This window comes from Pogona vitticeps, chromosome 6 (genome assembly GCF_051106095.1).
Source record: "Pogona vitticeps strain Pit_001003342236 chromosome 6, PviZW2.1, whole genome shotgun sequence".
In the NCBI taxonomy this organism is placed as follows: Eukaryota; Metazoa; Chordata; class Lepidosauria; order Squamata; family Agamidae; genus Pogona; species Pogona vitticeps.
In genome coordinates, this window is record NC_135788.1 from 81,700,916 (window position 1) to 81,716,217 (window position 15,302).

General features: G+C 40.9%; 1 protein-coding gene across 1 annotated transcript in view; it reads right to left on the reverse strand.

Annotated features, from left to right (window-relative positions):
- The window catches only part of LOC110088963 (transmembrane protease serine 11C), a 53,748-nt gene extending 38,757 nt beyond the window's left edge, over positions 1-14,991 (reverse strand). The window contains exons 1-2 of the mRNA XM_073003971.2: positions 14,907-14,991; positions 12,722-12,840 (exon numbers count right to left, since the gene is read on the reverse strand). Of these exons, the coding sequence (XP_072860072.2) occupies positions 12,722-12,840; positions 14,907-14,991 (204 nt within the window). The remainder of the gene's footprint in view (positions 1-12,721; positions 12,841-14,906) is intronic.
- Between the last annotated feature and the right edge of the window lie 311 nt (positions 14,992-15,302).

Consider the following 15,302-nt stretch of genomic DNA (forward strand, 5'->3'; position numbering starts at 1 on the left):
ATGCTGGTGACTGACTACTTACTGGTGTCTTCTAATAACTTGCTAACTAAACTCTGATATGACCCTCAAACAAGCGTTATAGGACAAGTGCAACAGATATGCCTGGTGGTTAGAATATCTGTCTGAAAAAGAGGTCAAGTTACTTGTTGAAATCCCCTTTCCCACATAACAATTAAATGTAGAAGTATCCTATCCTCTTTTATGTGGCTACACTAGTCACCAGAAACAGCCAGGTAAATTTTAATCCAGTAATTAATAAAATTAAAAAGGAATTAGATATTAGACAGGTATACTGACTTTGCAGCCAGCAAAATGTTGTTACCAAACATTTGTATTTCTTTCCAAGCCCTTTCAATTTACCAAAAAAAACCCCAGCAAAACCAAAAAAAAATATTGGAAGCATATTTTATAGAAGGAAGGGTAAGAATAAGCAAGTAAATTTTTTGTAAGTTCCAAAAAGAAAACGTATGCCATACTAAAAAGATACTATGATGCTATCCAAATTAAAATCATTGACACATGTCACTTGAAATGGCAAATGAGTATCACTAATCAAGTACTGAACCATCATTTCAGCTCCTTCACACAAAGTATTCTTGCCAAAAATTGACAATCCTTTCCTGTACTTGCTTTGTCAACAAGGAAAAGGTGGAGTGAGCTCTGGCCTCAAGCAGTTTGCTTCAAGTGTAGAGGTGCCATAAGAAAGAGAGGTACCTGTTTTAATAGACTCATTGTTTCCATGTATTCATGAAGGCTTTCATGGCTGGGATCTAACGGTTGTTGTGGGTTTTTTGGGCTCTTTGGCTGTGTTCTGAAGGTTGTTCTTCCTAGCGAAACATTAGGAAGAACAACCTTCAGAACACGGCCAAAGAGCCCGAAAAACCCACAACAATCATCGTTTCCACCTTGGTTGTACTATTGACAGAGGAAGGGCATGTGCCTTGAATCATGTGGAAGAATTACTGTCTACTTAAGAACATCTTCAGCAAAGTCCCTGCCTTAAATTTCCCAGACATCTTGGATTTGATGTGAAGAGTACACTCAACAGAGTTCTTCTGAGAAGGTTTAAATCTCCCAAGACAAGGATTTAGATTCATCTAGATACAGTATGTATAAACCTAGTCGATGCAAGAAAAAGTGAAGAAGGAACTGCAAATATATAAATACAGAATGCCTTTGTCTCACACTGGAGTAACTAATATTGGCACAAAGGATATGTCAATAAAAAAGGGCCTGGAAAAATTACTTTTTAGGACTAGAACTCTTAAAGTTATGGTCCAGCAGAAAGGATATGCTTGGTATTACAGTAGACATATGAAAAAGAAATCAAGCTACACCTGTTGGAATTCCCTCTTGTATACCACAGGTAAATGTCTGCCCTATCCCATCCTCAATATCAGCCACCTGGCTCAGAGGGGAGAAGGGGCTTTATAAGCCAGAAGCCTGTGCCAGGGTCCTGCTGGACCAGCATTCCTGCTTACAGGGGAGTCTTTTTCATCATCTGCTGTCCCTCAGGCGCTGGGTGAGAGACAGTGTGGCTGGCTGCTGTCAGTGGCTAGCCTTCTTGGGGGAGTTTGGCCTGGACTCCCTTCGCCTTGCAGGACTAGGCCCTTGCTGTCTCTGGCTGCCCCATCCCATCCTCAGCATCAGCTACCTGGCTTGGAGGGGAGAAGGGGCTTTAAAAGGGTGTGTTGTTGTTGTTTAATTGTTATTATTCATTGTCATCAGGTTATATAGAGACCCACAGTGGATCTGAGGGAACAGGAAGGCAGGAAGGTGTTGGAAGGTGCAGCCATTAAGATGGTGCTGGGTAGGGGAAGGAATCGCGGTGGGGGTAGAACATGCCCATGTAGGAGAAGAGAGGTTAGATATCTTACATCTATCCCCTCTTCTAGTCCTACCCCCAACCAGATGGTATCAGGTGACCATATCAGCAAACCCTCGAGCCACACGGTGTTGCTGCTGTATGCCAGGTCAGTACAAAATAAGACTACCCTCATCCATGATGTAATTCTGGATGAGGGTGCTGACCTGGCATGCATTACTGAGACCTGGGTGGGAGAGGAGGGTGGTGTCTCCCTCTCTCAGCTGTGTGCACCTGGGTACTCAGTCTAGCACCAATGTCACTTGGAGGGTTGGGGAGTGGGAATTGCTATAGTCTATGGGAGTTCTGTCTCCTTGACCAGGCTTCCTGTCCCTTTGAGAGGAGGGCTTGAGGGCTTGTATTGTGTGTTGGGCTCAGGTGGACTCGGTGGCCAGGGGCACCTTCTTTCAGCTGAGGAAATTGTACCAGCTACGGCCCTACCTGGACGAGCAGAGTCTCATGACAGTTACACACGCACTGGTAACATATCATATAGATTATTGCAATGCGCTCTATGTGGGGCTGCCTTTGAAGATGGTCCAGCAACTGCAACTGGTCCAGAATCGAGCTGCGCAGCTGGTGAGTGGTGGGGCTGCTAGGAGACATATCAAGCAGATTCTGCTTAAATTATGTTGGTTACCAGTTGCTGCCTGGGCCCAATTCAAAGTGGTTGTTTTGACATATAAAGGCCTAAACGACTTGGGCCCTGGATACCTGAAGGACCGCCTCCTTCCACATGAGCCTACACAGCAGTTAAGATCTAGCCGGGGGGCGGGGGGCTTTTGAAAGAGCCATCCCTCAAGGAGGTGAGAGGGATGGCTTGCAGACAAACGGCCTTTTCGGCAGCTGCCCCTAAACTATGGAACGCCATCCCAATTGAGATTCATCTAGCACCGACGCTGATGACATTTCAGTGCCAGGTCAAAACCTTCCTGTTTCAGAAGGCTTTTAATTGAAATAATATCATCTGTGGGTCCTGATCACAAGTTTTATAGTATCTATTTTAATTGTATTTTTATTGTTTTATCTTTTTATGGTATTTTAATTGTATTTAAATTGTTGTAAGCCACCCAGAGACCTTTGGGTAGAGTGGGCGGCCTCTAAGTTAAATAAATAAATAAATAAATAAATAAATAAATAAATAAATAAATAAATAAATAAATAAATAAATAAATAAATAAATTGTACATCAGTCCTATCCTTTTCATGTGGCTGCATTATTCACATGAACCAACATAGACACTGGGTTCATATAACCATAAAGAATTACAGAACTCTAAAACCTCAACAGAAAGCATTCAAATTTTAAATATTTGAAATATGCACTCCCTGATTTCTTACAGCTCTATACATTTATTTATTTTTTAAACTGAATATTAAGAAGTCACAAAGAAAGTTTGAGATTTGATTCTGAAGAAAAGCAAAAAACTATTTTACTGATAGAGATAGAATGGGTTGGACGGTATCTTGTAGCTGATCACTGGTTCTATCATCTTCCATTTGCTTCTGATATGAGCAATGCATATCCTCATATCCGCCTTCGCTCATATCCGCCTTTCGAGAAGAAATTCAGAATGACGCATTTCCACCTTGACATTATTATCATTCCTCCAACTATTTAGAAGCCTCTCAGTTATCTGGATGAAACATTATCGTTGCCACTAATGAAGCTGTGGTTTGATGTTTGTGAAGTAAAAAGTTGTTTAGTCAGAGAGTGTTGCATCGCACAGATATTAGTCAGATGTCCCTAGGTTTGTGGGGAATTTGTTTGCTCAAGTGTTTATGCTTTTTAAACTACTAGATGCAAATCTGTATCTATGTGATACACTTTAGCTTTCAACCCAAAAACAAAGCTCAGAAGCCAAAATGGCTGTTCCCAACTATAAACATTGATGCAAAGACATTCTTCTCAAATAACTCAGAACACAGGAAGCCTCCAGCAGAACCTCAAATGTCCCAGTTCCTATCATTCAGGTCAAACTGGCTGGCATGCCTCAGATCCTGCCATGGCTTTACTGACATTCCTCCTCCTTCAAGATGTGGGTATTCACTGGAACCGAGCATGATCAGTAGTCTCCAAAATACTCTTTATGGGCATGATTATCATATATCTATGGTATGTCTGCAAGCAGAAAAATACTTTTCTCTTCTGGCAGGTTTTCCCTTAGTGACTAGCTGTCTGAGAGGGGTTTTTCAATGGGTTGTTGTGTCTTATTGCTTTTAAATGTGTTTTAGTATTGTTTTTATTGTCTTTAATACAAAATTTGTTTAATTGTTTTAAAATATTTCTATACTTACTGTTTCTAGCTTTTAAATCTTGTATTTTAATGATGGAAACCTCCTGTTTAAAGGAGAAAGACAGGGGGAAATATTTTAAATAAATAAATAAACTGCATTTTATGCTATGCAAAACATTCAAGTTGGGATCTTCATTCTCTCTGTCTCTTTCTTTCTTTCTCTTTCTCTTTCTCTCTCTCTCTCTCTCTCTCTCTCCATCTCCCCCTTCTCCCACACACACATATACCTCATTTACATACATACGCATATGTATGGCATACATGGTGTGGAAATGCAAGACTGAGGATTTGATCCTAAAAGCAAAGGGGGAAGGGTAATTATTTTCTTTTGGGCCATTTTTTTGTTCTCTCCTAGAGTGCTGTTTGACTTTAGGGATGAAAATTCAGGTACTTTTTTTCTTTCTTATGTAGGATGTATGTGCGCCATTTTGAACAGAAATTATTAAATTGGTAGCCCCAGGGGCTGTATGTCATAACAGGAGACAAAGAGATTCCTCCAGTACCCTCCCACATATTGTGCGGTTTGGCTCAGTGAGAAAGAGAGATGCCAGTTAACAAAGATTTTTTTTTGCAGTCTAGCCATTAGAGAATGATTCAGAAGGCCACCCAGGAGTGCAGGCGCTAAGCAAACATCTACCTTCAGGTGTATTTTCTTGTGGAGATGTCCTCTAAATAAATAGGAATAAAGGCCATGCACATTGCCTCAGAATATAACTCTGAGGTAGGAACAGAGGAAAAAATGATTCATTTATTTTATAGGCCACATTAATAAAGATACTCAGAGAAGCAATATTTTTGCTGGTTTGTACTTCTAAAGGAGAAGGAAAAAAATACCCTGCTGCAGAATCAGAAATCATCAATTTACAAATATGCTTCAGCACCCACTGCCTTTGGGATGCAAGTCCTTCAACAAGTAGTTTCTAATTGAAGAGTCAGTTAGACCTATAGACCTAGGACTTGCCTGGATATATCCCAGGAATGGGATATATCCAGGAATATACCCCAGAAATGATTTATTCCAGGTTATATCCCAGGGATGGAATATATCCATCAGACTGAGAATGAGGGACATTGGCTTACCTTTGCGAAGGTTCATTCTGGTCTGCAGAGAAGGACACTTCTAGACCCACCCAACTGGTGGCTGACTTCATCCCTGCCTTTATCTATCAGCACTTTTTAACTAACTTCTTCCTCTGGCTAGGCTGGGGAAGGAGTGCGGCGAGAAAGGAATGAATGGATACTGTCAGTGCCCAACTATCATTTCTTTAGACAAATGCATAGAAGAAAGGAGGAGTGGAAATCTTCTCTCAAATAATAAGAGATTAAACTGTGAATGGGAAGAAAGATAAATGTTTGTGCGCTTTAGTGATAGCTCAGTGATCTAAGTATCTGTCTGCAAATCCTGAGGTTGGCAGTTCAGTTCCTCACTGTGTCTCCCAGGAGACGAGCCAGGATGAGCAGCCATGGACAAGCCGCACAGTCCCAGGGAATGGCAAACCACTTCTGTGTATTCTCTACCTAGAAAATCCTGGAAAGGGTTGCCATAAGTCAGAATTGACTTGGTGGCTTACAAGTATTCTTATTAACAGGCCTAGTCAATCAAAATTATAAAAACATTGACATATTATATAAGAGACACAAGTTCTAACAAAAAAACTAAGTACCTGTTAAATATTAGCACAGTATATATGCTGTTCCTAATATTGCTGGGTTTTGTAGCTCTGATGATGTTATTTCTGAAATCTGCAATTGCTTATAGTACTGTGTGCAATTTCTTGATATTGTTTCCAATGTCCCAATAATGATGGGGACCACCGAAGTGTGTTTCATCTGCAAGTAGGATATTTCAATTGCTAGGTCTCTGTATTTTGTTAGTTTTTCCAATTCTTTCTCTTCGACTCTGGCATCTCCTGGAATTGTAATATCAATAATCCAGACATTTCTTTGTTCTATTACTACAATGTGTGGTGTGTTATGTTCAAGGTGTCTATCAGTTTGGATCCAGATATCTCACAAGTTCCAGACTTCGTAGTTTATGACACCTTCTTTACCTGGTGTTCACATGGGTTTTTGGAAGCGCCCCTACATGGACATAGGTCTTGTTGAGGTGGAGAGGCTTGCATGGTTCAGTGAGGTTGAGAGCTATGTTGAAGGTAGTGTTGCTACCTGAAGGATCTCCCAAGCCAGAGAGGTTTCAGCTAAGAAGCCAGATCAACTGTGTCCACCAACCATCAATTATGCTGAGAGGAAACAAACAGAAATCCATACTGGATTGGTCATCACCCGGGTCAACAAGAACCACATCAAATTTTAGAGCATCATGGGCGTAATTTTTTTTGTTCTGCAATAATCATTGGTTCTCCTGCCAAACTAGCAGTTCAAAAGCATGCAAAAAATATAGATAAATACGTACCACTATGGTGGGAAGGTAATAGTGTTCCATGTCTAGTCACGCTGGCCACGGGACCACAGAAACTATCTACAGACAAACGCTGGCTCCACGGCTTGGAAATCGGGATTAGTACCACCCCTAGAGTCAGACGCAACTGGACAACTGTTAAGGGGAACCTTTACCTTTAATCGTTGGTTATTTCGAAATTGCATGTTTTCTTTATCTTTTACTGGTTTACTTTGTAATTGGCACAAATTGGGGAGATGATGATGATGATGATGATGATGATGATGATGATGATGATGATGATGATGATGATGATGATTGTTGTTGTTGTTGTTGTTGTTGTTGTTGTTGTTGTTGTTGTTGTTGAAGAACGCTAATGTGGTGTAACAGATAGGGTGTCAGACTAAGACTCAGGTTCAAACCCCTGCTTAGCAGAAAAACTCACCAGGCGTAGCTGGCAATAGTAAACCACTCTTTGAACATCTCACATATGATGAAACCTAAGATGATTGCCATAAGTCAGAAGCATCTTGGCAGTGCAAAACAACAACAGGTAGTAGTAGCAGCAACAGCAGCAAATTTCATAAGGCTGGAAAACTGGAGCATGATTTGGAGATGGGACCATAACAAAATTGTAAATCAAATACGTTCCCCTCAATACCACAATCCTATCTTGTATGTAGCATCTCACAAATCATGAAATCAAATTGTTGTTGTTTAGTCATTAAGTCGTGTCTGACTCTTCATGACCTCATGGACCAGAGTACGCCAGGCCTTCCTGTCTTCCATTGCCTCCCAGGTTTGGTCAAATTCATGTTGGTACCTTCGATGACACTGTCCAACCATCTCTGTCGTCCCCTTCTCCTCTTGCCTTCACACTTTCCCAGCATCAGAGTCTTTTCCAGGGAGATTTCTCTTCTCATGAGATGGCCAAAGCATTGGAGCCTCAGCTTCAGGATCTGTCCTTCCAGTGAGCACTCGGGGTTGATTTCCTTCGGAATGGACAGGTTTGTTCTCCTTGCAGTCCAGGGGACTCTCAAGAGCCTCCTCCAACACCACAATTCAGAGGCATCAATTCTTCAGTGGTCAGCATACTTTATGGTCCAGCTCTCACTTCCATACATCGCTACTGGAAAAACCATAGCTTTTACTATGCGGACCTTTGTTGGCAAGGTAATGTCTCTGTTTTTTAAGATGAAATCAAATACTCTTATTTTAATTTTGAAATTGCATGTTCTCCTTATCTTGTATTATACTATGGGCTACACTAGGGCTTTCCCATCATGCCATCAAACATAAAGCTCTGTGCTACATTTAAAACAAATCCAAGAAAGTTTGACAAATGTGTTTGTGTCTACCACTTTTTTTTAAATATACTTTCTCTGTTCTAGGGAAAGGCCTAGTATTCAGGATGCTGTTTCTGCAAAATTCTCCAAAATTCTGAGGTGGAATTTTCCTCAGGATTAATTCCCTCCCCCCATTCCTCTCTTTGGCAGCTCCCCCCCTCCCATGCCTCCTGGCAATACCTGTATTTTACAAATTACAGATTTACACATTAATGTCACATCTAGCTTGGCTTTTACACAAGCACTAGAAATAGAAGAATGTCATTTTCCTCCTTAGATACCTCTGACAATTAAGACATTGGAAACTTTTAATCACTGACTTCTCCTGTCTCAGCTCCACCTTAGGAGCACATTTTCCAGATTTTCCAGTAAGGTACTGGAAGATGATTGGCATGGCTACGTAATCACTCTGCTGACAAGAATCCTGACATTCCTGCACACTTTCGTGTGATAAGGAAGCTGAAAGCAGTATTTATACTCTGTGTTTAGGTATTTAATGGGGAAGTCTGGAGGAATGTGTTCAGCTGCTCCCTTAAGAAAACATGTAAGAAACCATGCTTCTTGCTTGTGTCACTCTCAGCTGCCATCAGATAATGTACCCAAATAATTTAATTCAAGAAACAGAGCAGGATCTGGATGAATTTCAAGACAACAACACAGGCAATCTGAAAATGTGCTCCTGTTTTGTCTCTGAAAGTGCTGTAAAGCAGTGGTTTTACTCACATGGAACAATGAATTATGGGAAGCTCTATGGGATGTAAAACCCAAGAAGAGGATTATAACTTTGACCATATTCATTAATTTTCGGGGAAAATAAGAATTTTGGATTTCAAAAAGGAATCCTATTTTTAAGTATGTCTCTTTCAGAATAGGTTCTTAAATTATGCAGCATGGAACTTTAAAATTACAATAAACTTTCTTAAAATACACTTGGCTACACTTAATAATCAGGTTGGGAACTGATTATTCCATTCCCCATTCTTGTACCAAACATTGATAAAGTACTGCCATGTACACACCTTTCACTGGAATCATGCTCCTAGTTGGTAGTACAACTTTAGGCAATGCAACACACTACATACCTCAACAGATAGGTAGAGTCACCTATTGATTGATTGATGGGAATGTGGAACAACAACAGGAGCTAAATGGTAGAAGCTTACTCATAGATTAGCTGAGTTAACTTGAGAAAAGAAAGGGAGAATTGCCACAGCTTTCCTTGTGGGAATTAGATGGGGCCTGTTCTTCTATTAAAGCAACAAACACACACACACATGCTTGTTTAAGGGATGAGATGACTTCAGAAATGCAGCATAACCAATCATTCCCCCCAACCATAAGGTCAGGAGTTTCATCCAGTCATGGCTCCTTACTCATCTGTATACAATTGGGATCAGTCTGTGCCAGCTGTTGGCAGGGGAATGTTCTCCAGCAAGAGCATCCTCTTTTCTCCGAGAGCACTGCCCATGTTTTCCATGTGTCTCTTGTAGTGACTACCTGGGAGCAGTGGCAAAATGGTCACTTGATACAGACAAAATCAGTTCTTGCCACTATGTACGCGTACTGTATCTAATTAATTGCTTCTGGATATGAGGATAGTAACGCGGTCAGATGAACGGTTGAGGAGGCCCGTGAATAAATAATAGAATGGATTCCAACAGCCTCTTTCATCCCTTATTCGCCCTCTGCACTTGGCAAAATTCTCTTCTCTTGGGGCCAAACTATACACGATGACTGCAGGTCCATGATCTGAATCAAGTATAAAGCAGAGATGAGTTCTGAGCTCCAAAGTACAAACTCAGTCCTTGGAGCCAATGGTTCTGTCTCTCATTGAGGAGGATCACAGACACAACCCACTTGCACCTGACATTAATGGTCCTCCTCTCCTTTTAACGTCTTTCTCCCACAAGTTCTCTCTTTCTAAACAATTTCATGCTGCCAATCCTTTCCTTTCTTACTCTCCTTCTCATCTCCTGGAGCACTTCTAGCCAAACGTAACTCTGTGGTTTAGGCATCTTAGGGTCCCTTCCAGCTCTGCAATTCTAAGATGATGATGAGGATTGTAAAATGTCTCTGGACCCATGTGGGTAGTAAAGGAACTCAAAGCAATAAAGATGGGAGGTAATGAGATGCCAGCATTTTATCTGATCCTTCCCCTCACCCCCCCCCCAATTTAAAACCAATAAAAATAAGGGGGGATACAGATATATATATATACAGATATATATAACAGAAGAGCCTCGTGGCGCAGTGGTTAAAACGCTGTACTGCAGCTAAAACTGCTCACGACCTGGGGTTCAAATCCCAGGTAGCCGGCTCAAGGTTGACTCAGCCTTCCATCCTTCCGAGGTCGGTAAAATGAGTACCCAGCTTGCTGGGGGGGCAATGTGTAGCCTGTATAATTAAAATTGTAAACCGCCCGGAGAGTGCTTGTAGCGCTATGGGGCGGTATATAAGTCCAATAAATAAATAAATAAATAAATATCTGCTGGGAACTTCATGAGCGCTGGGGGCCATATCACCAGATGCAGTTGTGCATGTTTGTACCCCTTTGCCTATCTCTAATGTAGCTGCAGTGAACTTCCAACATCTCTCAGGCAAATTCTTTGTCAACCTATCCTTTCTTTAACATGAAATTGAACCACTAAGTCCTTGACCAAATGGAGTGATTTTAAATCACTCCTTATATCACTTCATACTGCATAATGGTACTGTTTGCAAGAGGGATGACAGTTCACTTCCACACCTTGCATCCCCAGGGATGTCCTACATGTGATCCAAAGACATACCCATGAGAAGTCCGAACGTACCAGAGCAATGGACCAAGCCATACAATACTGGCACAAAATGCTAGTACCAAAAATATGTGAGAGCGAACAAAAAGAACTAGAAAGTCACAAGAAAAAATTGGCTGTGATTAGTATAAGCAAAACGTCATCTGGATATCAGAGAAAGTGATAGGATCTGTGCAGGACACAAAACTTAAAACAGGACAAATGCCAGTCCAGATGAACCCCAAGTATCCCTCTCAGTCTTCTTCCCCTTTTTCTCTCCTCTGTACTTTATGTTATAGGATTTAGACATTATATTTTCCTCAAAAGGAGTTGTGTATAGGGTGTTCTTGCTCTAAGCAAAGATTACAGCCTAATATTTCCAAGTTTAGCCTTCCGTCAATCCCACCATAAGGCCCACCTCTTCCTAGGTTCCAACCACACACTTGTAAAATAAGCAAGGAACCTAGACCTATGATCAAGGACCTTAATTAGTAAATTTTAGAACCTATATGAACTGAACAAATGATGTCTCAAGAACAGGAAACTGAACATTTGTTTGTAGCTACTAAACAACAATGCAGACCTCTTAAGAAAAGTATTAAACAAAGATGGTGTTTTGGTTATATGTCACTTAGATGACACAATAACAGTCTTAAACCTGTAACCAATCAAACTTGATCACCATGATCAACAGTCATGACAAATAAATGCAAGAAGGGTTCATGTGTACTGAACAAAAAAATCATGTTGCAGAAGGCATATTTTATTGCAACAGAACACTCAGATGCCCTTATAGTACAAGATAGGGGTACACATTTAGTCTGAATTATAATAAATATTTCTTTGCTCTCTCTCGCTCTCTCTCTCTCTCGCTCTCTCCCCATGATCCTTGTATGTCTTTGTATGTCTTCCTCAAGATTGCACCACTATAACAGATTTATAATTTTCCCAGTTTTGTAGCAGCAGTATTCATATTGCATCCCCCAAAAGCAATACTTTTCTTACATGGTGTATTCACTGCGGTTAAATAAATTGAACCCATTGACTTCATGCTTTTGGTATCCAGTCTTTTGGATGGACAATTCTTAGTGTGTTTGAACCAAAGCACAACAGGAGCAATATACAGTAGTATATACAGTCCAATGCAAAGAGAACTGTTCAGAGTTCTACACTGGAGAAACCAAACAGCCACTAAACAGGAGAATGGCCCAGCACAGGAGGGGCAATGGCTCAGGACCACAATAAGCACTGCTGCTTCATTTGAAGGACAAAGGACACTCATTTGATAACCAAGATGTACTCGTTTTGGACTGAGAAGATAGGTGGTTTGAGAGAGGGGTCAGGGAGGCCATACATGTGCATATAAAAAATCCCTCACTCAACACGGGTAGAGGCCTTAGATACAAAATGTCTCCTGTTTATCATGCTGCCCTTTCATCTGTCCCCAGAAAGATCAGGACCACACACACCAGAAAGACCACTATTAACAACCATTAATGACTCATGGCAATGGGTGGAAAAGAACTGCAAAGGTGGGGTTTTCACTCACCCCCCCCCCATCCTTTGTCCATCTAATGAGCCTATTCAGACCAGGGGAAAGTGAAATCAATGTGGAGTATATATCAGGGATCTCCTACCAACTCTCCTCAGACTGAAGAAGCGACTTGGATGAGTAGCAAAACATTTCAACCTAATAAGATAAAAATTCAGTTGCCATGACTCAGCTTCCAGATAACCACACCTGGATGACTGATAAATAGTCATCCACAGATTAAAAAGTCCAAAAGTTTCCTCAAACACACTCCTTAGACTAATACGAGGGAAAGAATTCTAGCTTCCCCTCTGATATCACTTACTTGATCGTATTTTGCAGACTTTATATTTGACACGAACCATTTATTTAGCCTCCGGCAACTGACACAGAAAACAGATATTCAGGAAAACAAACTATCATTATTATTTTCTTATTTCCAAGCATTCACTTTCTTAAGCAATAAAGATAGGACAAAACCCCCAATAATTTTAAAAATTTACATACATACCAGTTTTTCAATCCAACTTCCCATATCCCTAAATTTATCTGAAGACTGTCGAGACAAAGCACTATTGTACTGGACACCGATGATTCTGAAGCTGCTACTGTAATAGAATTGCCTCTGATCTGTAAGAAAAAGAAAAGAAAAAGAAAATAAGGTAAAATAAAGATAAAGTCCCTGTTATGTGAGCAGCCTATATTCCTCAAAAGCCACCAATGAATCCATGTCTTTGGGTAAGATTACCAGGTCACAGTGGACCAGGTGACACATCGTGGAATTGTTTTACTTCCTTTGGGTCTCCAGGTGAGAAAGAAGTCTCAGAGCAAATAGTGCCAAGGAAGGGAAAACTTGGATTTTTGTTCGAGAAGGGCACAAAAGCCTGTGAACCCACCTCTATACACTCTCAAATGGCACCAAGACTCAATGGCTCAGAGCACAGGGGTTAATATGCGTGTTGTGCTCCAACAGCAGCAGGCCACCTGATAAAAGTCTCCACATCATGCATGTTGTAGGTAAGAGATACAAAAGCCAGCAGGTATGGCAGCAGCCACTTGTCATGCACTCTCATTTCCCTAATACACATACTTTCACATTATGGAAACTTATAAGGAGTTTCATATTATGTAATCGATCATATTAATCGTTGCATTGTTTTTCTACCAATGTGTTTCAGCCTTCCGGTAATTTATATTGTAACCACTGATCAGAGAGCGTTGGGAAAGTCCAATGGTTAGAGTATTGGACTAGGAAAGGGGACAGCTATGTTCAAATCCCAACTGAGAGCCTTTTAGCCCATTTAGCCCATTGTTTGGTCTGCTGAAGGGACAGGTGGTTTGCTCCAAAAGATGGAGCGAACCAGCCGGCCACCAAAAACAACCCTACCCACACCTTTCTGGCTCCTCTCAAGGGCTGCATAGTTTTAGGTGCCAGTAAGATCACACTCTTTTGGTTTGATTCCAGTGTATGCAATCATTTAGAGAGCCACTTTAGGATACTGGTTAATTAAACACTTCCTCTGTTCCTCAGCAAAGAAGCAGAGGAAGCAATTTTTTTAAGACTCCATTAGGGCAGTAAAAATGTACTGCATCACTCATTAAAACATGTTAAAATATTTTTCTTTGCCTTAAAGAGCTAGTCAAGAAACCATGCAGTTAGGCTGTGGACAGGTTTTCAACTGTATCTTTAAAAGGGAGGTCTCTTGGGTATGTGTATAAGACTGCAAGCAGGCTTTCAGCCAGAGATTTAAGAGAAATGTATTAGGTATACATATACCTAATACACTAAATTGTTTTTCACTTCCTCTGCCCCTGCATGGAATTAAGGGCATGTTGAATTTGCCAATATCCAAAAGTGGCTTTCTTTTTAAGCTACTTCACAATGCTGTACCGGCAAATTGACAGCAAGCTAGTGCTGATCAAATAAGGTCGCTTGAGGCCCGTATGCGGTTTGGATGTGAGGATCACACTAAATGGCATACCAGAGATCCAAGTAACCCTATGTAGCACATTCCAGGCGACTCCAGCTCAGCCATGTAGACAAGCCCTGAGTCAAAACGTTTCCTTGGCAACTTTAGGCTAGTCATTACTTCTTAGTCAAACCTATCTTACAGGGTTGCTTTTGGAACAAAATGGGGAGGAGAAGCACACAAATAGCTTTCTACATTTCTGGTACCATATACAGTGGTGCCTCACTTGACGATTACCTTGTTAGATGAGGAAATCGCTTGACGATGAAGTTTTTGCAATCCGATTGCAAAACAATGTTTTAATAGGCAAAAATTGCTTAACGATGATCGGTTCCCTGCTTTGGGAACCAATTTTTTGGTTAATGATGATCTTTACAGCTGATTGTCAGGTCTTCAAAATGGCCACCCGCTGTTTAAAATGTGTTTTAGGACGGATTCCTCGCTTTACAGGCACTGAAAATGGCCACCCTATGGAGGATCTTTGCTGGACGCTGAGGTATTTCGCCCATTGGAACGCATTGAACTGGTTTTCAGTGCATTTCAATGGGCTTTTTCATTTCGCTTGACGAGGATTTCACTTAACAGCAATTTGAATGGAATGAATTATCCTCGTCAAGCGAGGCACCACTGTATAGTAAATGACATTTTGCCACAAGCAATGCCTTCTGTTGATATTGTCATGAGGTGGGTGGGGTTTCACTACCAATTTTTATTGATGGGAAATACCACAGAAATCTTGATCAAGATGCACAATGTCATCTTGTTTCCAGGTCAGCCATGGAAACTCACAGAGGGTGGCAATGATAGACATATTTCAAATACTTCATAGCAGTCCCCCTAAATAACAATAATAACCTTTGACCTGCAGAGCTGGAAGGGACCTTATGGATCACCAAGTCCAGCCCCTCTCAAGGAGGCACAATGGGGAATTGAGCTCCCAACCTCTGGCTCTGCAGCCAGAAACCCAAGCCAGTGAGCTATCAACAATACATAATAACACCCGAGTTAACAATTAAAGAAGCAATGGACGTAGAATTGGTTCTTTTAGAAAGACATCATAATTTCTCCATCATTGTTAGAAGCCTTTTTCAGAAATTTAAGACTGATAGCAACTACAAACTG